The following is a 22,742-nucleotide window of genomic DNA, read 5'->3' as shown; positions in this document are numbered from 1 at the left end:
AAATTATTTAATTGTGTATTTTAAAGTAGATATAAGGGTATTAAACTTACGTATGTGTTCTTTTGTTTCATTTCTTTTGCTTAGAGTAATGTTTGTGAAATTTATATTGTTGTGCGTGTCAGTAATTAATTTTTATTAGTGAGCTGTGTTCCCCTGTATAGATATACCAACATTTGTTGACCTATTCATCAGTTGATGGATAGGGTGTTTGGATTATATTAATTACCTATTGCTGCATAACAGTATTACCACAAGCCTAGCAGTTTAAAACAAGCCGTATCTATTGTCTCAGTTTCCCTGGGTCAGGATCAGGACACAGTTTAGCTGAGTCTCACAGGCAGCTATCAAGGTGTGGGCTGGGGCTGAAATCTGAGTCTGGCAGGGGGAAGGATCTGTTTCTAGCTCATGTGGTTGTGGACAGCATTCAGTTCCTTGTGGACTGCAGACTGAGGTCTTCCCAACATGGCCACTTGCTTCCTCACAGCCTGCAAGGGAGAGAATCTCTTAGCAAATTGGACATTACTGTCATATGCATCGTAACCATGGACATGTAATTACATGCATCCTGTCGCCTTTGCCAGAAGCAAGTCACAGGTACACCCATACTCAAGGGGACAAAACCAACACATGAATGCCAGGAGGTGGGGATCATCACAGTCACCTTAGATTAGAGTCTTCCCACATGACTGTTTCTAGTTTGGGGCTACTATAAATATTCATGTATAAGTGTTTGTGAGGATATATGTTTTCATTTTTCTTGATAAATATCTATGAGTGCAATTGCTGGGTCATGTAGTTGCATGTTTAGTTTTTTAATAAATTGCCTAAGAGTTTGCAAAGTTGTGCTAGTTTTCATTTTCTCCATATTCACAACAATACTTGGTGTTGTCCGTCTTTTTAGTTTTAGCCGTTCTAGTGCGTGTGTGGTGGTATTGTGGTTTGAGTTTACATTTCTGTGATGACTAATGCCGAGCATCTTTTCCTGTGCTTATTGGTAAAGGCCGAGGTCCCTTTTCCCCATATGGATAGCAGTTCATTATCATTTGTTGAATGATTACCCTTTCTGCATTGAATCATCCTGCCACCTTTGTCAAAAATTTAAAAACATTGTGTACACATAGATCAAGTTCTGGACTCTGTTTTGTTCCATTTGTTTATACATATGTCTGTCCTAATGCAAATTAAATAATCTTGAAATCAAGTCAAGTCTTCCGACTGTATTCATTTTCTGAATTGTTTTAGCTTTAGTCTATTGCATCTGTATATAAATCTTAGAATCAGTTTATCACTTCCTACAAAAAAGCTTGGTGGAGTATGTGGAATCTATAGATCATTTGGTGGGAGAATTGACATTTCCCCCGCCCCAGGCCTGGGGACCTCAGGCTGCGACCCCCGCCCTGGCACCGGGCTGGGGACCTAAGGGTGGGAGGTGGGGATGTGAGGCTGTGCCCCCCCACCCGGTGTGCGCCGGGGCACCTGAGGCTGTGCCCCCCTCCCGGCAGGGCTTGATTGGGGTGGGGCCGGCCGGGTCTGGATCTCGCCCAATGGGGGTGGGGCTGGCTGGGTCTGGGTCTCGTGCAATTTCGAGGCAAACGCAGGTGGGCGGGGACTTGACTCTGGGTCCTGTGGCGCCCCCCCAGACTCTGACAGGAGGAAGATTTTCATATACATTTTACTAATTTTCTTTCACCTCTGACACTTCTATTATAGAGAAAGGGCAAATAGCAATATTAAAATATTTCCTCCAATTAATTCCCTTTTAACATGCACGAATTTCGTGCACCCGGTCACTAGTATAGTAATAAAATTGATTTTGTATGTTGACCTTATTTCTGCAACCTTGTTAAACTCATAATCTAATAGCTTTTTTGTAGATTTCTGTTAAGATGATAGTGCTGTCTGCAAATAAAAACAGCTTTAATTCTTTTTTAAATTTGTTTTTATTGATTTTAGAGAGAGGAAGGGAGGAGGAGAGGAGATAGAAACATCTATGAGAGAGAAACATCAATTGGCTGCCTCCTGCACACTCCCTACTGGGATCAAGCCTGCAGCCCGGGCATGTGCCCTGGCCAGGAATGGCATGGGAGACCAACTGTGCATGGAATGATGGTCAACCAACTGAGCCACACCGGCTGGGCAAGACAACCTAATTCTTGCTTTCCAATTTATATGCCTTTATTTTTCTTATACTATTGTACATAGAGCTTAGGACTGCTAGTACAGAGTTCAGACATAGTGAGAGCAGACAGTCTTACCTTGTTCATCTTGAGGAACATGCATTCAGTCATTCACATTTAAATACGATGTTAGCTTAGAGGTTTCTTGTTAGGTGCCCTTTATCAAGTGGAGGAGATTCAACTTTTAATTTTAATTATCTGAGTGTTGTCAGGTGCTCTTTTTGCTTTCTGTTGAGTTGATCTTATTGTTTTCTTCTATTCTGTTAATATGGTGATTTACGTTGATTGATTTTTCAAATGTTAAACCAGTCTTGCATTTGTTGACTAAGTTCCACTTGGTCATAATGTATTATCCTTTTTATATATTGCTGCATTTGTTTTGTCAGTATTTTGTTAAGGATTTTTACATTTATGTTTATGAGGGATATTGATTTATAGTTTTATTTCTTTTTTTGTTTTAAATTATTTAATTGTGTATTTTAAAGTAGATATAAAGCTATTAAACTTACCTGTTTTGCCTAGTTGGGGTAGCTCAGTGGTTGAGCGTCTACCTATGAACCAGGAGGTCATGGTTCGATTCCCAGTTAGGGTACACACCCAGGTTGTGGGCCCAATCCCCAGTAGGGGTTGTGCTCTCATCATTGATGTTTCTATTTCTCCCTCTCCCTTCCTCTCTTGGAATGAATAAAAATATATTAAAAAAAACTTTTCTGTTTTTTTTCTAGTGTCAATTTGGTATGTGTCTCAAGGAATTTGTTTATTTTAGTTGTGAAATTTGTTGAAGTTTTTTATAATATTCCTTTATTATTATTTTTAATGTGTTTATTGATTTTGGAGAGGAAGGGAGAAAGAGAAAGTGAGAGGGAGAGAGAAACATCAATTTGTTGTTCCACTTATTTATGTATTCATTGGTTATTTCTTACAATTTGTTGTCCCACTTTTTTATGTACTCATTGGTCGTTTCTTGTATATGTTCTTACCAGGGATCGTACCCAAAACCTTGGCATATCAGGAGGATGCTCTAACCAACTGAGCTACCCAGTCAGGGCCTTATTATCTTCTTCTTCTTCTTCTTCTTCTTTTTTTTTTAAACATTTCTATTGATTTCAGAGAGGAAGAGAGAGAGAGAGAGAGAGAGAGAGAGAGAGAGAGAGAGAGAGAGAGAGAGAAACAGAAACATCAATAGTGAAAGTATGGCCCCCTACTGGGGATTGAGCCCACAACCTGGGCATGTTCTCTGACTGGAATCCAATCGTAACCTGGTTCATAGGTCGATGCTCAACCGCTGAACCACACCAGTCGGGCTGCTTCATTATCTTTTAAATGGCTATAGAAATACAGTGGTTTCCCCTTTTTCATTTCTAATAGTGGAAATTAGTGTCTTCAAAAAACCAGCTTTTATTTAATTGATTTTCCTCTATTTGTAATTTTATATCATATATTCCTTTCCTTTTATTTACTTGGGTTTCATTTGCTATTTTTTCTGTCTTCTTTTCTAAAATCAGTACTTAAAACTGTAAATTTCCCTCTAAGTACTGCTTTAGTTGCATTCCACAATTTAGATATGTTGTATTTTCATGTTCATTTAGTTCAGAATATTTTCTAATTTCTCCTAATTTCTTCTTTGACCCATAGATTATTTAGAAAGTCTGTTGTTTAATTTCCAAATATCTGGGACTTTTCCAATTTTTTTTTTCTGTTACTGATTTCTAGTTTAATTCCATTGTGGTAAAAAAAACATACTGTGTATGTTTTCAAATCTTATAATTTGGGATTTGTTTTGTGGTCTGTCTTGGTGAATTTTTCTTATGAACTTGCAGATAATGTATAGCTCTGGCCGGTGTGGCTCCGTGCTTAGAGCCTTGGCCTGCCCACTGAAGGGTCTTGGGTTTGATTCCCAGTCAAGGGCACATATCTAAGTTGCAGGTTCAATACCTGGCTCTGGTTGAGGTCAGTGTGGGAGGCAGCCAATCGATGTGTCTCTCTCATCAATGTTTCTCTCTCCTCCTCCTTCCACTCTCTCTAAAAATCAATGGAAAAATATTCTCAGATGAGGATTAACAAAACAAAACAAAACAAATAAAATAAAATAAAATAAATAAAGTATATTCTGCTGTTGGAGTGTTCTACAAATGTCGGGCTGTGTTGGTTGATAGTGTTTTTAGGCCTTCTGTATCTTTACTGACTTCTGGTTAAGGAAAGAGTATTAATGTCTCCAACTGTAAATGTGGATTTGTCTATTCTTTGTAATTATGTCTGATTTACTTCATATATTTTGAAACTCTGTTATTGTGTGCATACTTATTCAGGATTACTATGTCATTTGGTGGACTCCTTTATTTTTGAAATTTCCCTGTTTATTGGTGGTAGTATCTATTATTTTGAAGTTGACTGAGAGTAATATTGCCACCACAGCTTTCTTATGATTAGTGTTTGCCTGGTACATCATTTCCCATTCTTTGGCTTTTTACTTACATGTGTCTTTTTCTTTAAAGTGTTTTGTTTCATAGACAGCATACAGCTAGGGCTTGTTCTCCCCCAGGCTCCCTTGCTCAGCCTGACAACTCTACCTTTTAATTGGAGTGTTTCGTTTGTGATTGGATTTAAATCTACCATCTTGCAATTTTTAAAAATCTGTTTTTTCTTGTTTTCTTCTTTTGGATTGAACTGTTTTTAAGGATTTCATTTTATCTCTGCTATTGGTTTACCACTACTTTTTAGGTTGTTTTTTGTTTATTAGTGATTGCTCCAAGGTTTATAATATGTTACTTGACGTTACCAGACTACTTTCAGATGATAGTTTACCAATTAACATGTAGTGTAAGAACCTAACAACAGTGTGCTTCTGGTTTCCCTCTCATCCACTATACTGTGTGTCATTGATTTTATTTCCACATATGTCATAAATCCCACAGTACATTTTAAATTATCTTTTAAAAATAAAAAATACATTTAAAATATCTTATATTTACCAACACATTTATAATTCCTAGCATTGTTCTTTTGTGTAGACCAAGTTTCCATTTGGTATTTTCCTTCTGCTTTAAGAATTTCTTTGAACATTTCCTGAGGTCCCAGTATACTATTGACAAATTCTTCTAGCTTTTTATTTTTTAAAACTATATTTTTATTGATTTCAGAGAGGGAGATAGAGATAGAAACATCAATGATGAGAGAGAATCATTGATTGGCTGCCTCCTACTCACCCTCTATTGGGATTGAGCCCAAAATCCAGGCATGTGCCCTGACCAGGAATTGAACCGTGACCTCCTGGTTCATAAGTGGATGCTCAACCACTGAGCCACACCAGCTAGGTTCTTCCAGCTTTTTACTTTCTTTCTGAAAATGTCTTAATTTAGTATTTACCTTTGAAAGATATTGTCACTGGATATAGAATTCTAGGTTGACGTTTTTTTACCTGTGGGTATTTTAATAATACTCTTCTATTTTAGTTTTTGGCTTGCATAGTTTCTAATCGGAAGTGTAAAATCACCCTAAATCTTGACTATTATTTGTAGGTAATATTTCTCTTTTTTTCTGGCTGTTTATAAGATTTTCCCTTTTTTCGTAGATTTTTAGCAATCTATAATAATAAAAGTGTAATATGCAAATCAACCGAACGGCTGAACAGCGAGACCGTCTGGACGACCTTCTGGACGAAGCCAGGGCTGCGATCGCCTACTCTTGCATGAATTTTGTGCATGAGCCTCTAGTTTCATTATAATGTGCTTTAGTGTGGTTTTGTTTGCTCTGCTGGGAGTTTGTTGAGCTTCTTGGATCTCTTGAGTTTGTAGTTTTCTTCAAATTTGGAAAATTTTCAGTCATATTTCTCAAAAAAGTTATTTTAGTCTTTTCCCACTGTCTGTTCTTCATTTTGGTCTGTTTTTGCTGCCATGTCTTCAAGTGCACTTACCTTTTCTTCTGCAGTGTCTAATCTGCTCATTACATTCAGTGAAATTTTTACTTTGGATATTATATTTTTCATCTCTATATGTTCTACTTTTTTTTTTTCAGGTTTGAAAACTATTAGCATATTAAAAAATTGAGCATTCCAATTAGTTCACATAATTTGAACAAAAAGAAAATGGCACGCTGATTAAACTGCATTTTATAGCCTGCAGGACACCTTGGACCAACTTGTTTTCTACTCTAGATTTCACTGTCGTCCCACCCAGATTGTTCTTTCACCAACAAGCAATATCAAGTCCTATTTTTACGCTTTTAAGGGTAGATCTAGGGCAGTGATGGGCAACCTTTTGAGCTTGGAGTGTCAAACTTCGCCAAAAAACTGAGCATAACTCGGGTAGTGTGTCACTTTGAGGAAAAAACTAACTCCAAGACTCTAGTCGCAAATGTTTCATCCTCAGGAGCAGCAAATGTTTCATCCTCGGCATGCGGCCGCGTGTCATCAGAAATGGCTACGCGTGTCAGTGCTGACACGCGTGTCATAGGTTCGCCATCACTGATCTAGGGTTGCTTTTACCCCAGGGATAATCTGACTTTCCTACCCAGATGTGGCCCTTCCCAGTTTCTACTGAGTGAGCAGTGAGGACGCTCCACTGTGGTGCTTGGGATTTGTGACGCCTGTGAGGGTTCTGCGCGCTGCTCAGTTTGCAGCTTCTTCAGCACTCTTCAACCATGTGGAGTTGCATTCTGTGCATGCACACATTTTAATATTCAGCAAAGACTTCAGGGAACCTCTAAGCAGATTTCTGGAGCTCTCTTGCTGCGTAGTTCTCTCCTCTCTGGAACTCTGTCCTGCGACTTTCAGCTGCCTTGGCCTCCCTGAACCCCAACCTTCGTTTCCTCAACTCAGTGAGACTGCTATGGTCTGCTGGGGACACCTCCTCCCACCCCCCAGTTTTCCTTGGCCTGCAGTGTGCAGCCAGGGTGATCTTAGGGCTCATGTTATTTGTTTATGTCCTGTCAGGAATCATAGTTCTGTACTCCCTGCTGTCCAATGTCTACAAACAGTGGTGCCGTGTGTTTTATTTAGTTTTCTAGTTCACAGTAAGAAGGTACATGTGGTCTCCATTACTCCATCAGAGACAGCAGCCGTCTGTTGGTTGATTTTGAGTGGAGCAGTCACACTGTCTCTTACTTCATTTCATCCTGAATGTCAGGTGCTGCTCTTAACTTCATTTCATCCTGAATGTCAGGAGCTGGTATTATTCCCATTATTCCCCTACAGGAGGAAACTGAGGCTCAGAGAGATTGAAAAGTATGCCCACAGTCACTCAGTTATTAATACTAGAGCTTATGCACTTGCCGCTGTACCAGTGCCTCTCAAAAAACATTTGCTGAATTGAATCTTATTCTTCCCATCAAAGACCTATAGGCCAGACTGGCTTAGGACGTACGCAGAGTTGCACAGTCACTTGGCAGGTGCCAGTGAGTACGCCTAGACTTTAGACTGCGATGTCCTTTCAGTGTTCAAACCTGAGCTGTGTGTGCGGTTGATCTTTGCTGTGCAGCAAGGTCAGCACGTGGGCTCACCTTCTGGCTGGGGAAGGTCAGTGCCTGGGCAGCAGGAGTGAGAGCATTTTTGTCTCTATTAAACTGAAAGCCTTTCTCTCTCTGCCACTGTGGTCTTTTTGTTTGTCTGTTTTTTAAAAAAAATAAATATATATTGATTTTAGAGAGGAAGGAAGAGGGGGAGAGAGAGAGAGAGAGAGAGAAACATCAATATGAGAGAGAGGATCATTGATTGGCTGCCTCCTGCACCCCCACAATCTGGGCATGTGCGTTGACCAGAAATTGAACTGTGACCTCCTGGTTCATAGGTCAGTGCTCAACCACTGAGCCACACCAGCCAGCCAGGCTGTCTGTTTTTGCTCTTCTTCCCTTTCTGCTCTTGCAGTCTGTCCCCGAAGGATCCTGACTGTGGATTGCCTCGAGCAGTGGTCGGCAAACTGTGGCTCGAGAGCCGTAGTTTGCTGCTCTTTTGACTAATGAGTTTGCCGACCACTGGGATAGGGGCTTAATCACAAGGAACAACAACAGCCTGTAATTATTGGAATCGAGAGTCTAGGTCAGTGGTCGGCAAACTCATTAGTCAACAGAGCGGCAAACCGCGGCAGCTCGCAAGCCGCAATTTGCCGACCACTGGCCTAGAGCCTACTTCTTATACCTTGGCAATAGACCCCAGCTGTGATTTTTGAACCTTCCTATCATTAGGCCACCCTGTCTTCAAGGAGCTTAAAATCTGGTGGGGAGAGAATCAACTCGTTACCCAGCGAAGAATTTCAGGTGGTGGTACCAATATGGAGAGTAGTAGGGCTATTTTGGTCATCTAAAGGACTCTGAGACAGGAAATGGGGGATAGGCCATCTTAGACTGCAGATATGCTAGAGAATGATCTGGAATATAATCAGTATTGGGCAATTCCCAGTTTGGCGAGAAGCTCTCTGTATTCACTGATAAGGTCAGACTGACCTCAGGCAGCACTGTGAGTTCGTTTGGGGAAACGCTTGCTCCTCAATTAGTAGCCCCGAGATTGCGTTTGGAGGGCTGGCTTTGGTGTGCTGGGACCCCAGGCTTGAGGAAGCCAAACCTTGAGGAATTTGGGGATTGTTGCTGTTTGAAGTTACTTGGTGGAGACATGTACACATATATGTGCTTCGTGTACCCTTTGAATAGCCTGGGAAGCATATGTACGGAACTAGCATCAGTGGTGGGTCACCTGAGGAAGGAGGGACTGAGTGCTGGGATGAGAGGAAAGCTTTCTTTAAAAATTTTTAATATTTAAAGTTTTTTAAAAAGAATATATTTTCATGGCTCAAAATTGAAAAAGGTACAAAAGGTATGTGATGAAAGAGACTTGGTACTGTATAGTGCTTCAAGTTTTCCTTCTGGCAAATATTAGCTGTTAGATAAACTAATTTAAGGGAAGTTCCTTGGTGATCTCTCAGGAAGAAAGTTTTGGGTTAAGTCAGAATGAGGCCTCCTTAATACTAAGCTTTTTGCATTGGATTGTTTCATCAAGTCAAAAAACCTACCATTATTTATGGGGCAGCATTAAGGTTGGTGCTTAATAAAATGTGGTCTAAACAAAACTTGATTATTTTGATTAATTAGAAAGGTTCAGGCTTCTTTATTATCAGTTACTAACTGAGTCATCGTGGGTGAGTTATTTAACATCCTTTGCCTCAGTTTCCTCATCAGCAATACTTTTATAAACTTATTGTGAGAATTAGTGAAGGATGAGCTAAATAAATGTTAGCACTCAGTATTTACCAAATGGAGTGAAGGCAGCTTCAGGAAGATAGTCAACTTTAATATTTAGTCCATTCAGTTGAGTTAGAACCATTGCTCTCTTCTTCATTGCTCATCATTCAGTCTACAAATGTCTATGAAACGCCTAGTGTGCACCTGGTCCTGTCCCAGGCCCTAGGGCTACAGTGCAAAGCAGACACAGTTCTGGAGTTTATAATCTGGTGAGGGACAGTAGGCCGTTAGTATGTAATAGAGATTTGAGCCCGTCATGGGTGTCAGAGAGGGAATGTTTCCCTGGAGAAGTGACAAGTTAAATTGTCAGAGGGAAAGGAAGGAATAGCATGTGCAAAGGCCCATTTGACAGAGGAGGCAAAGGCCAGTGTGTCTGTGGTGGGCAGAGCTGGGGAACGCGGTGCCACGCAGACTGAGATGTAGTCAGAGTAGATGCAAGGCCTTGCAGGCCATGCTGAACAGTTTTTTCTGTGTTCGAGTTGATGTTTACTGGGGTGGGTGGGTGGATTCCGGGTGAGGTGATTGGATTATCGTTTGGCAGGATAGTCTGTTTGCAGTGTGGAGAATGAATTGGAAGAGGGCCAGCATGGGTGTGGGTGAGCTGATTAGAAGGCCTTTGCAGTGGCTCAGGCAGATTTTGGAAGCATGGACCATGGTGCTGGCACAGGATCTGGAGAGAAGTGAATGGACTGAGTCCACGGATATTTAGGAAGGAATATTGGCAGGGCTTGATAATGTGTTAGCTCGGGCGAGTCAGGGAGAAGAAGCTGTCAAGGATGGCCTTGTGTTCACATATTTTGGTGGAAGGTTGTCCCGTTCACTCAGCTAGGGAACCCTGGAAAAGGACATGTGCAGCAGAGGGAGGAGATGATGAATCTGCTATGGATTTAAGTCCAAGAGGAGGCAGGAAGGCATAGGATATAGAACTCAGAGGGGTCTGGGCTAGAGATCTAAATGCAGGAGCTTATTGATGCCTGAGCCTTGAGAGGGAGGAAGGAAGGGAGGGGAAGCATGCTCACCTGCCTGAGACTTGCTAGTTAGTTTCATGCTGGCTGGCCTTGTCCTGGGACAAGAGGAGCACTTGAGGCAGGACGTTGGATGAGGAGGGAGTCCGTCTTCCAGCAGAGTCCTTGCCAGTGTGCATGTGCCAGCCGTGTGGTGGCATCTGGGCATGAGGACATGTTGGGGGACCCTCTGTGGACTGGACTCTTCCCTTTCCTACCTCCTATTCTTTTTCCTAAGAGCCTGCCACTTGCCATCTTGAACCAGCTGGAGGAATGTGGAGGCTGGAGGCTGGCTCTAAGACCCCACATCAGCTGTAGTTGTCTGGATATTATCTGTAGATAATTGGAAATTGGTTTGAACATCAGTACAGTAAACCAATGATAACTCTCACAAACTGCTTGTTTTATTCTTTTGGAGGTTTGTAAATTTCCTCCGAGCCTGTCTGTGTCTGTCTCTATCTCTCCTTTTCTCTAAATTTTGGTAAGATCAGTCAAGGATTGAAGGCAGATGTGAAGGTGAAGGAGAGATCCAGAGAAGGAAACAGAACGGATTAGAGCCAGGCGAGTGGGCCCCAATGCTGCCTGCCTGCCAGTTGGTCTGTTGATCTATCAGCCTGTTACTAGCTTACTACTGTGAAAACAGAATTTAAGCCTGGCTTTCTTTTCTGCTGTGGATCGCTGTCCTCAGTGACTAGGGTAGGAACCAGGGTAGATCTCGCTTTCCTGGCTCCAGATAGAATCCCAGAGAAAATCCCAGGTGTGGACAACTGGGGCCCCCTTGTGGCTGGATCTCTTTCTCCACTTTCCTGGTCAACTCGTTAGTTGGGAGGAGGCAAAAAGGAGGTTTTGCTTTCACTTAACACCTTCCTGCTGGATTTTGCTATTTTCGAGATTTGGTGATGGTCCTCAACCCCTGCTGCCCAGCTGCTGGTCTTGGGTCCTCCTGAGCCAAGCCCAGCCTTCTCGAGGTGCTGCCACTGAACCCAGACAGTCTATTCATGCTCGCTGGAACTTCAGACTCTTCGGGCCATTGCTTACCGATAGCCCACCCAGCACACTCCACAGTGTGAAAAACGGAGAGAAATATGAGAAAGGGGTTTGTGTGTGTTGCTTGAGAGTAGAATGTCTTTGGTTTTGATGTCCATTGGGTGGCACTGTGATCTTATTTTTGTTTCTGTTTTTCTTTGCAGCCAAGCTCTAGTCCAGGAAGTGAAAATGTGATGCCTCGAGAACCACTGGTAAGAATCCAGGTTTCAAATGTATCATTTCCTAATAGTTAAAATACAATGTGAGTTTCAAGAAACCCTACGATCTTACAGTTTTACATCAGTAGTGTCCCTTTAAAAGTAGATGTTGTATGGAGACTAACCCCATCAGTGACCTCTGCCTTCTGACTTTCTGGCATCAGGAATTAGTAAGATCTCTTTAGTAAAGCCTCATCTTTTTTTAAAAACAATTTAATTTTTATTTATTGATGAAAGAGAGAGAGAGAGAGAGAGAGAGAGAGAGAGAGAGAGAGAGAGAGAGATTTGTTGTTCCACTTACTTATGTGTTCATTGGTTGATTTTTGTATGTGTCTTGCCTAGGGATCAAACCCACAACCTTGGCATTTCGGGATGATGCTCTAATCCAGGCGTCCTCAAACTACGGCCTGTGGGCCACATGCAGGTCTTTTTGCCGTTTTGTTTTTTTACTTCAAAATAAGATATGTGCAGTGTGCATAGGAATTTGTTCATAGTTTTTTTAAAACTATAGTCCGGCCCTCCAACGGTCTGAGGGACAGTGAACTGGCCCCCTGTTTAAAAAGTTTGAGGACCCCTGCTAATCAACTGAGCTACCTGGTCAGGGCAAAGCCTGATCTTTTCTGGAACTGAAAGCATCCACCCCAGTTGGTGATGCACCACTTGGCTTATTGCTGATCAGTAGTAATTAGTGGGGCGCCTGAAACCTTTGGGGGCTGAGTTGGAGTGAGGCTGCTGGGCTTAACCAAGTTGCTGCTTGATTGTATAGCCTAGCCGTTCTTTTTTTTTTTTTTAATCCTCACTCTAGGATACTTTTCCATTTATTTTTAGAGAGAGTAGAAGAGAGAGGGAGAGACAGAGAGAAATGTCAATGTGAGAGAAACACATCGATTGGTTGCCTCGTGCACGTGCCCCAACCAGGGCCCAGGCTGGGGAGGAGCCTGCCGCTGAGGCATGTGTTCTTGACCAGAATTGAACCCGGAATCCTTTGGTCCGCAGTCCGACGCTCTATCCCCTGAGCCAAACCGGCTAGGGCTGAAATAGCTGTGCTTTGCCCCTAAGGGTGAGGGCACCTCAGGTGGCCTTTGAAGAACAGGTAAGGGAGGGAGCTCCGTTTGGCCTGGTTAGTAGTTAGGTTTATGATATTTGTTTCCTGCTTATACTATTGACAGGGAAGAGGCCTACTAGGTACCGAAGGTAATTTTCTTGACAGAGTGCTTTTGCTCGGGCGTCTGAGCCAGAGTGCCTGCCCGCCTGCCCCATTTTTATCCTACTTTGCATTTCAGGACGGTTGCCGGTCCTGTTGGTGGGGTAGAGAGACCTGTTCTGTACAAACCAGACATGCTTTATGGAGGTGCCAGCTTTAGGGTGAACTTCTCAGAGCTTTTTCTCTCTTTGAATGTTGACAGCAAGTGTAGGGATGTACCGCCAAGCTTTTGTTTCTGCGGGGCCTGCTGTTTCGCCTGTTTTTCTTCCTTCTCCTTCTGGCAGTCACGTGAGGAGGTCAGGAGAGGGCCTTACCGTTGTGAGCAAGTCTGAGTCCTAGCCTGTTCTAAGGCTTTCCAGGACAGAGGGGAGAAAGACCAGGGCGATACAAGCCCTGCCTGGACTGTTTCAGGACAGTACTACTGCCATCATGTCACCTGCTGTTACCAAAGATGGCTCATTTCCACCCGCCCCGCAGTGGCTTCATTTCACTCTTTTGGGATCGCCTGAGTCCTTCCTTGAGGTCACGGTGGTGTGAAAGCCAGTCTCTTAGGTAGACCTTGAGTATTTCCCACGGGGCCTGCCACACTGCCCCTCGGGCTGAAGTTGTAATTGGTTTTAGAGTGATGTCCAAATTGAACATGACAGTCCTTTGCAATCCTTTATTCCTCAGTCTCTTTTTAAATTTTGATCTCCTAATTTAACTATTGATCACCAGGAGAGAGGCCGGTCCATTCTGGGGGGTCATGATTGGACAAACTCTGGGAGGTCCTTTCTAGCAGGGAGCCCCAAGCAGTTGGCAGCCTCGCTGCTTTCAGGGTGTTTGGAGCCCTGCAGCCCTTTGCTCTGCTAATGTTTCTGTACACGCTCTGTTCCTGCTGTCCTGTGCATCTGCTTGTTGGTTGGTTGTATTTTTATTTCTTTCTTTTCTGGGAGGCCCTGAGCAGTCTTCAAACCCTAGTAGCCTGTGATTGTCCAGAGTTCAGACTCATTCTCTCCAGGCCAACTCTACAATTACCTTATATTTAATTAATATTTTTTCCTCTCTTTACGTACTTGCTGCATAATTGCTCAGAGGAAAGAAAACACATAGCAGCAATTTATATATATATAAAAAAAACAATAATTAAAAAAAAACCCCGAAATAAACTCCCATCTCATTTGGGCTGATCCTATGAGTTGGGTAATTAGAGCCCTATTAAAAGGTAGACCCCTCTTTTTTTATTAAATTTTTTATATTAAACTCCCACAGTCTCTCAGTCATGGCCTTATTGCTTTTGGCCAACCATTTGCAGCAGCCTGATTAAATGAGGGCACCAGCCGAGTTGTATGGTCTTGTGTGAACTACTTCTGCCTCTTGGGAGCGGCGGTGGGAGGGTGCCAGGCAGAGGAGCCTGCCAGGGGCTAGCGAGAGCTCGTGTGGCAGGTTGTGGGTACAGGACAAGCTTCTCTGAAGCGGGTGCTGAGTCACAGGTGCTGGAGAAGGGACGGACGGTAGCCCCCGACCACGGAAAGCCCGATAGCACAGGGATTCCGGCCGTGGGTGTTACCCATTCCCTGGATGCTCGGGAGGAACAGACAATTGAAGAATAAAACTAAGCCTCTTCTCAAGTAATTTACATATTTTATCTGGGGGAGGAAAGGCATTTGTATACATGAAACTATTAGCAAAAAACACAGGGCTGTATATAATTTAACAAACAGTATAAAATCGTGTATAATTGGTGCAGAATTGCCTGGCGTGGAGTCTGAGAGAGCCCTCATTATTCAGAGGAGGAGTTGCAGAGGAAGGGGCGTGTGGGGTGAGGGGTACTCAGGGTGGGTTTTGTGGAGCTGGAAGCCAGGTCTGGAGGAATGGGATAGTTCAGTGCTGAGGGAACACCCTGCTATGCTATTTTTGTTTTTGTTTTCAGCTGAGTGCAAAATTCCTTAATGGGAGCTGCCTGTTCTCTACAGTAAAAGGGCTAAGCACAGGGTGCTAAAGGCAAATACTGGTGTTCTTTGTCTCCAGAACTAGATGATCACTTTGGAATAACTTCCCCCTTATGAAAAACTAGAGGGCTGGTGCACGGATTCGTGCACTGGTGGGGTCCCTCAGCCTGGCCTGTGCCATCTCGCAATCCGGCTCCCCTCAGGAGATGTTGCGGGCCTCAACCGGCAGTCTGACGATGTAGTAGTGCTCGTAGTGCTCGAAATGGCAGGCTGCTGGGGAGGCCACTCCCGCTCATCCCGGCCCCGCTGCGCCTGCCGCAGGCTCATGCCCAGTCAGTCCCTATCAGGAGAGGTTCGCACCACTGCTGCCACAGCAGCGCTCGCCAGCTGTGAGCCCGGCATCTGGCGCCTGTTGGTTAGCTGAGCGGCACTCCCGCTGTGGGAGTGCACTGACCACCAGGAGGCAGCTCCTGTGTTGAGCGTCTGCCCCCTGGTGGTCAGTGCGCATCATAGCAACTGGTCGATTGATCATTTGGTCAACTGGTCGCTTAGGCTTCTATATATATAGATGTGAGCTCTGACAGAAGAGGCTCTGTTGATAGTAGGTGGATGTATTTGGGCTTTTGCATGATTGTTTGCTTTATTTGCTAGGGAAGGAAGGCCTGATGTTCATTTCTGTCCTCTCTGGACAATACAAACAAGCTTATGATTTTGTGCTGAGAAGTATGGTCTTGTAGTTTCTAAATGATAAATTTGTGTTCATGTCCATTCCTTTGTCTTGATTCTACCCAAGCAGTGACACTTCATGCTACCTTCTCCTGCCCCTTAAATTCTCCTCCCCCCAAAAAAACCAACCCAGCAACCCTGACTGTATTAGTGGGATAGTTGCTCTATAATGTCATAAAGTTCTCAGTGCTAGAGATTGGTGAACAGACCAGTTTGACAAATCTGGTAAACCCAGTTGAAATTCTAATTGTTAATGACAACACTCTTTGTATTAGTTAAAATGGCTGATTACTTTTTCTTCTTCGTTGTTTCTTCATTGAGCTTTTCCTCCAAGGGCAAAGAATTTTGACAGCCCCTCCCGCTTCTCCCAGACCTGTTCAAAGCCTTCTGTAAACTTCCTGTAGACCTGATTTTTCTCGTCACCTTGTGGACTCATGCTCAGGCTCACTCGAAGGCTCTAGGTGGGTTCACTCTGGCAGGATCAAGTCCTGCTTTACTGAAAGGTCTTTAAGAATGGGTGGAGCCCGGCCAGTGTGGCTCAGTGGTTGAGCATCAAACTATGAACCAGAAGGTCATGGTTTGCTTCCCAGTCGAGGCACATGCCCGGGTTCCGGGCTCGATCCCCAGTGGAGGGCGTGCAGGAGGCAGCCTATTCATGATTCCCTCTCATCATGGATGTTTCTATCTCTCTCTCCCTCTCCCTTCCTCTCTGAAAAAAAAGAAAAAAAAAAAAAAAAAAGAGAGAGAATGGGTGGACATTGTCTGCATGGAGTAACTCAGTTCCTATCGTGCTTGGATACAGAAACTGGGTTAAGTAACCTTCTGAGAGTCCTTCTAGTCATATGATTTTAGGTTATTTGAAGTAAGCAGTAAATAAGTTTCGTTTACATGTCTGCTTGTTTCAACGCAACAAATTTCTCAATATTCAGCAACACTATTGCTCATCTACTTTATATGCTTATGGGTTTTGGCTAAACTAGAATTTCAGCTTTTTGCTCATTGACATCAAGTTCTTTCTAATGGATGAGTCTTCTGCCATTTTCTCTTCCTCTAACTGTAAAGTATAGGGTTTGCTGTTGTTTTGTTTCAGTCCTTTCCCTGTATCCACCCACCAAAAGAATGCTAAGCTTACATGAATATATTTTTATAAATGACGATGGTGATTTCTACTTTATCACCTTCCCTAGGACCAATATTCTTTGGTACGCTGGATTCTTTTTAAAAAATATATATATTTTTTGATTTCAGAGAGGAAAGGGGAGAGAGAGAGGGAGGGAGGGAGGGAGGGGGGAGAGAGAGAGAGAGAGAGAGAGAGAGAGAGAGAGAGAGAAAGAAAGAAACATCAATGATGAGAGAGAATCATTGATTGGCTGCCTCCTGCACGTCCCTTACTGGGGATTGAGCCAACAACTCGGGCATGTGCCCTTGACTGGAATCGAACCTGGGCCCCTTCAGTCCACAGGCCAACACTCTATCCACTGAACCGGACCGGCTAGGGCAGTATGCTGGATTCTTAAAAATAAGGACATTCGACACTTGCAGACTCAAGCTGTGTGCCAGCAGTTTTGCCCTCTCAGTAGAGGTATCCTGAGTCCTCAGGTTTCTCCTTGAGGCTAAGGCGGAACCTCGCCCACCTGGGTTCTGCAACGTGTACTTGATCTCAGGTCTTCTGCTGGAGCTCATCCACCTGACACCTGGACACCTATGGGTTTTCTCTTTACTTCTGCCTCAGTTAACCAGAGGCCGGTAATCAGAAGGCCCTTCATATCTTGATGAATTCAGGGAGCTAGGCTGGAGCTTCTGTTTGAGAATGCCTACCGCTAATCTCCTGGAGACCTCTCAGTAGTTCTGCAAGCACCCCCCTGTGTTTGTATCTTTTGTGGTTAGAGTAGTTTGGTGAACTGGCTGGTGGGCTCCCTGTGGCTGGGCGCGTTTTCCCCCACCAAGGCTTTTCTGAAGGATGATGTTCATATGCTCAGTGCATTTCTTTGTGTGTACACTCATGTGCACTATGGATGTGTGAATATTTGCATATGTGGAACATGTAACACACTCCTTTTAACAAAATTCAGAGCACTTGGCGGGGAAATAAAGTTGATTTTAATATTGTATTCATGAAAGTGTTTTATAAGCATAGGGGGCAATGAAACTAGCCATTTAGAGATTTCAGAAACTTGCCATTTTTCCTCCCCAGGAAAAATAAATAAATACAGCAAATGTACAGTATTAAGCATTATTATTTTAAAAAATATATAGTGGTTGATTTCTACGGGCTTGTTGAATAACAGAGTTAGGTTTGCTCTTGTGAGCTGTAATTTCCACCTGTTTCTCACGCAGTGACATCTGATGTAGGTGACAGCGATGACATTATAGGGATAATCCTAAATCTGCTATCTATCTATTTATTTATTTATTTACTTCTTTATTTCTTGACCCGAGGATATGTTTATTATTATTATTATTATTTTTAAAGAGAGAGTAAGGGAGCTAGAGAGAGAGAGAGAGAGAAACATTGAAGTAAGAGAGAAACTTTCATCGGTTGCCTCCCGTATGCTCCCCGACCGGGTTTTGAACCCACAATCTAGGTATATGCCCTGTCCAGGAATTGAACCTGCAACCTTTTGGTGTTCAGGATGATGCTCCAGCCAACTGAGCCACCCAGCCAGGGCTATTTATTTATATTTACAAAGTGAATTATCTGTAGATTTTGGTACTTACACTGTTACTAGCAACACAGGCTGGGGAGGACCCCTCATAACTGCTGCTGAGAAATCTGGGACCAAAATGTGGTGTAAACCGCTGGGGGGTGGGGCTCCTGGTGCAGCTCTCTGCTGGGAACCTTGTCGTGTGCCCAGACCCACATACTGGGCCTGCGGCCTGGACACCTTTCAAATAGGAAAAACTTTGGTGTGCCTCCTCCTCCATTCCCCTCTCATCAACAGTGCAAAACCTCTAGTGAAGCAAACACTCCTCTTTTAAAACGGACACCCTCCTTGGGAGGGTGCCTGAGGGTCCCGCCTGTCCTCCAGCGGGGCGGGGGGAGGGGGAGGGGGAGGAAAATGGCTTAGAACTAAATGCCGAAAAGGATGAACTTGAGAATAGTCTCATTCTGTCTCTGGGTGGTTTCTCTGTGATCTCTGGGCCACTTACTGATTTTGAAATGACTGCCTCTTCCTACCCGTCCTTCCTATTATGGGCTGGGAGGGTTTATTACATAGACCAGGCGGTTGCCTTTCAAGTTCTTTCCTCTTTCAGGTAAACCAAGAGGTTGCTTTTTCAGTTTTAAGGTATCCTTTTACAAATAATTATTAGATGAATCGAAACTCTTAGGAGTAATAATTAGAGGAGTGGAATTTGAAATACTTTTCCAGCTTTGTTTACACTTTGGGCTCCTGGCTTTCCTGGTAACACTTTATATTTGCTATAGTTCCTGTAATCAGAGGCCTTGGCTGTTGGATAACCACAGTGCCCTCGTTTCAGAGACGTGGGAACTGAGGAACTGGGCACTTGAGTGCCTTTTCGCAGAGCCGCAGTGCTGGGGAGTTCATCTTTAATCCCGTCCCCAGCATCATTGCTTTGGAGGAAGTGGGTCGTGTCCCCCCTTTTCTCCTGGAGACAGAGTCCGAGTCCTTCAGGGCGCGGCCTAACCGTTGCTGAAGACGGGCTGTCCAGAGCTTTACTGGGCAGAGGGACGTCCTCAAAGGTTCTTCTTTTGCTTAAAACTGATTATTAATCTCATTTGACAGAAGTTTTACTTAAAAGGGTCTTTTTAATTGTGACCTAAAATATGGGTGTTCCATGTGGCAAACTCAATAAATCCCCACAAGCCCCCAGTCTGGGGACCACTGAATGTCATACACTTTGGACAGCCGTGTGCCCTGCGTTTTGCACGAGAATTTCAGTTTAAAACATTTTAGCTCATTGTCAAACCACATAGACCAATTTGGGTTTGAAAATATGATCTTGTAGTTAATCCCACTTCTGCGCCGTGAGAAGCCGCAGGAAGATAAAGTGGTGCTTTGGAGAAGGACGCCTTCGCCGCCCTTCCTTCTTCCCTCCCCGCTCTCCTCTCTTTTATGGTTTGTAGTTATAACCAAGATTTATGCTTGTTGCTCCACAAATCTTCTCTCTGCCATTATGAGTTTGTCCGAACAGTCTAGAGATGGGGCCGCCACTGAGTGATTCCTGAGGTAAATCTGCCCGGGGCACTCCCTGACACTTGGGCTCAGAGAGGAGCTAACGCAGAGCCCTCAGGGGCCGGCGGATATATTGCCTTGTCTGCAAGAAGACATGCTGTCACCTCGGTGACCTCCCACCTTCGCAGTGACCTGGTGGCACAGCTCTCCTGTTTGTGCTTACAGGGTCTGGGCGACGGGCGAGTCTGGGTCAGTGGTCACTCCCTTCACCCAGCAGTGTCCACCAAGAGGCCTTTCCCTCTCGCTCTGTGTCCCCTGTGACCTAAGAGGGTCACAGCAAGAGGGTCTTTAGGGACAGGGCCGCTTTCTCCACCCTGGTGGGGAGGATCTGCTAATAGAATCAGGCACGTAAGTTGGTTATTTGTATAAATGGGTTAGTTTTTCCACCGTTTACCGAAAATGGATTTTGAGGGAGAAGGGGAAAAAAGTAAGCAGTCTTTGTTAAACATCTTTTCCCCTTCCTTATTCTTTCCTTTGGCGGTGTCCTTTTGTCTCGTGTGTACTTTTGAAAGTCATTTCACATCTCTTGTGCAGTACATGCATTTTTTAAAGTGGTAAGAGCTTGCATTAGGCACACACCTTGAAGCAGCCAACTAGCTGATGTGGCACCGGGAAATCTACTCACCCAGGCCCGGCGGGCCCTACAAATAGCGTGTGTTTTATAAACAACTGAGCTGAATGCTTTGGTAAGTGTGAGCTGCTAGAAAGATTGCTGTCTTTTGAGGTGTGAACAAGGCGGCAGTTAAGCTAGGGGAAGATCATAAAAATCTAGAAGTATTTGGTACTTTGATTTGCTTTACTAATTTCTTTCAGTTCTTGCTTTGCTTTAGAAATTGCGAAGGGTGTGTTATGGGTGGGGTTTATGCAAGAAAGACGTCTGTCTGGGAACTTCAGTCTGTGGGCCTACACTCAAAGAAAAGGTCTTGGCTCTACATCAAAAGATTAGCAAATGACTGTACGTTTATAGGTTTTCAGTTAATGTGAAATGTTTAAGGTATGCAGAGGAGGCTCCATTTTTAATGATTCCCCACTTTAACTGATTTTTCGATTAACTGACCAATTACAAGCTCTGATCACAAAGGCCAGTAGGGCTTGTGCTATATGAATTGCTGGCCTCGTACTGTTTCTGTATTTTTGTTATCTTGTTTTATCTTAACAACCTGGTGAGACTGACTCTTTTCCTCAGTTTACAGCGAGGAAAGGAGCCCAGGGCACACCGGTTCCTATGCAGTAAGTGGCAGGCCTGGGATTCAAGCCCCAAAGCCTGCCCTGCTGCCTTCTTCTCAGGACCACGCAGTGTGTGGGGGAGGGGCTTAGCGTTAGGGGTGTGTGGGGTGGGGGGTGGGGGGCTGCCTGGGGATCCTGCTTCCTCTGAGGCTGCTGCCTGTGCGCCCTCCCTGCGTGGAGTCTTTTGTGTGCATCTTAGCTGTTGAAAAGGCACCTATTAATTTATCACAGGTGATGTGGGCCTCCTTGTTCTCGGAGGAGGCGTCTGCACCCATGTACCTCACTAATGACAGGTTACGCGATCGAGGCAAGATAATAGGATCTTTTCATCTTCAGTCTGTGGAGCAAGGTGCAGTGTCCCTGGTCGCTTCTAGGGGGCAGCAGCCGCTTGTTATTCGGTCTCCTGCTGGCAGAGGGAAGGCTCCACGATTGAGCAATTTGCTTTTGACTCGAGCTCTTGAAGTGGTGCGCTGCAGTCTTCGGGGAGTCACCTGGACCCACACCGAAGCTACGGCACCCAGCATCTTCCATCTCTGCTTTCTCTGCCCTCAGGCAGACCCTTTATCTAGTCCCTGTCCACATCCACACATCCTCACTGTCAGAGTTCTCGCGCTTTGAAATGAATAGAGATGTCTTTAAGAGAGTAAAATCTTTTTGTCAGATCTTGTTGCCATTGATAACCACTCTAATAATGTTTAGATGTTTTGAAACTTTTCCCCGTGGGTACGTGTCTTTATTCTGTTGGGAACACCGCTGTCATATGGTGGATTACCTGTTTTTCCTGTCGGCATTCCCTCACCCCCACTCCCATCCCCACCCCCCGCCAGGCTTTCAGAACTTTCTCTTCAATTCTCAGTGACTCATTTCAGAAGCACATTAAGGGGGGAACTTTGGATTTGTCCCTTTTTTAGACTGTGGGACCCAAGACTGACAGGTGTGCAACCTGTGCCTTGTCGAGTGAGTACCTGGCTCCTGGCCCTCCCAGAGGCACGGATTCGCCCACAGCCCTGACTCGGCCTGCCTCCAGCTGTGCGGCCGGAGTTGCAGGCGGACTGGGTGGTTGCAGGTCACACAGCGAAGCAAATTGGCCGCAACATTTCAGCCCTGGGAGGTTTCTGTAGGGTTAGCCAGGAAGTCTCAGGCCTGACTCCACTGTGGAGGAGCTGGTGCCCCTGGCCCGGTGTTGGGCTTTGCATTCTTGTGGGCTTTCCTCTGAGGACCCTAGAGCACTGGGGCGGGGAGACGTTTCCATCCTGGCTCCAGGAGGGGCTTTCTTCCAAGACAAAGGCGTGCCTCCTCCCCTCCCCTCCAGCTCTCGCGCTCTTGTCTCTGAAAAATGGCAGTTAATAGATCTGCTAATGAGCAGAAGAAATAACTGGAAGTAGTGGCAGATCATTTGACAGGGACGCGGCTTATAACTCCTGTTTATCAAATGATTATTATCATTATTGTTATTTCTGTTGGAGTTTTGAAGAACTCAGCCTGGTCTCCCGAGCCCCATTTTGTTTCTTCCTTAGGAATGTCTAGAAATACCTTTATTTCAGAGAAATCGCCGTCTGCCCTCCTCCCCGCCCCTCCCAGCTCCACTTCCCCTTCCTTCCTGCTCCTCTCCCATTACCGCAGCGGCTCCGTCAGGTGGGGTATCCCCTGCTGACCAGACTGCAGAGCTCGGCGGCTGGAGGGATGCTGCGGTGTTTGTTTTTGCAGTTCCTGGATTTGGTTTAATGTACAATTGATTTTTTTAAATGTATTTAATCATTTTTTTCTTACCTCATAAGGATTAACCTGCACAAACCTCATTTTATC

At 44.4% G+C, this 22,742-nt stretch overlaps 1 protein-coding gene across 1 annotated transcript in view; it reads left to right on the top strand.

Annotated features, from left to right (window-relative positions):
* Positions 1-22,742, top strand: part of PEX14 (peroxisomal biogenesis factor 14) — a 131,139-nt gene that overhangs the window by 6,163 nt on the left and 102,234 nt on the right. Inside the window, exon 2 of the mRNA XM_079777453.1 lies at positions 11,599-11,646. Within this exon, the coding sequence (XP_079633579.1) occupies positions 11,599-11,646 (48 nt within the window). The remainder of the gene's footprint in view (positions 1-11,598; positions 11,647-22,742) is intronic.

This window comes from Cnephaeus nilssonii (assembly GCF_951640355.1).
Source record: "Cnephaeus nilssonii genome assembly, chromosome: 7".
NCBI lineage: Eukaryota > Metazoa > Chordata > Mammalia > Chiroptera > Vespertilionidae > Cnephaeus > Cnephaeus nilssonii.
This window is presented reverse-complemented; position numbering and strand designations above follow the sequence as displayed.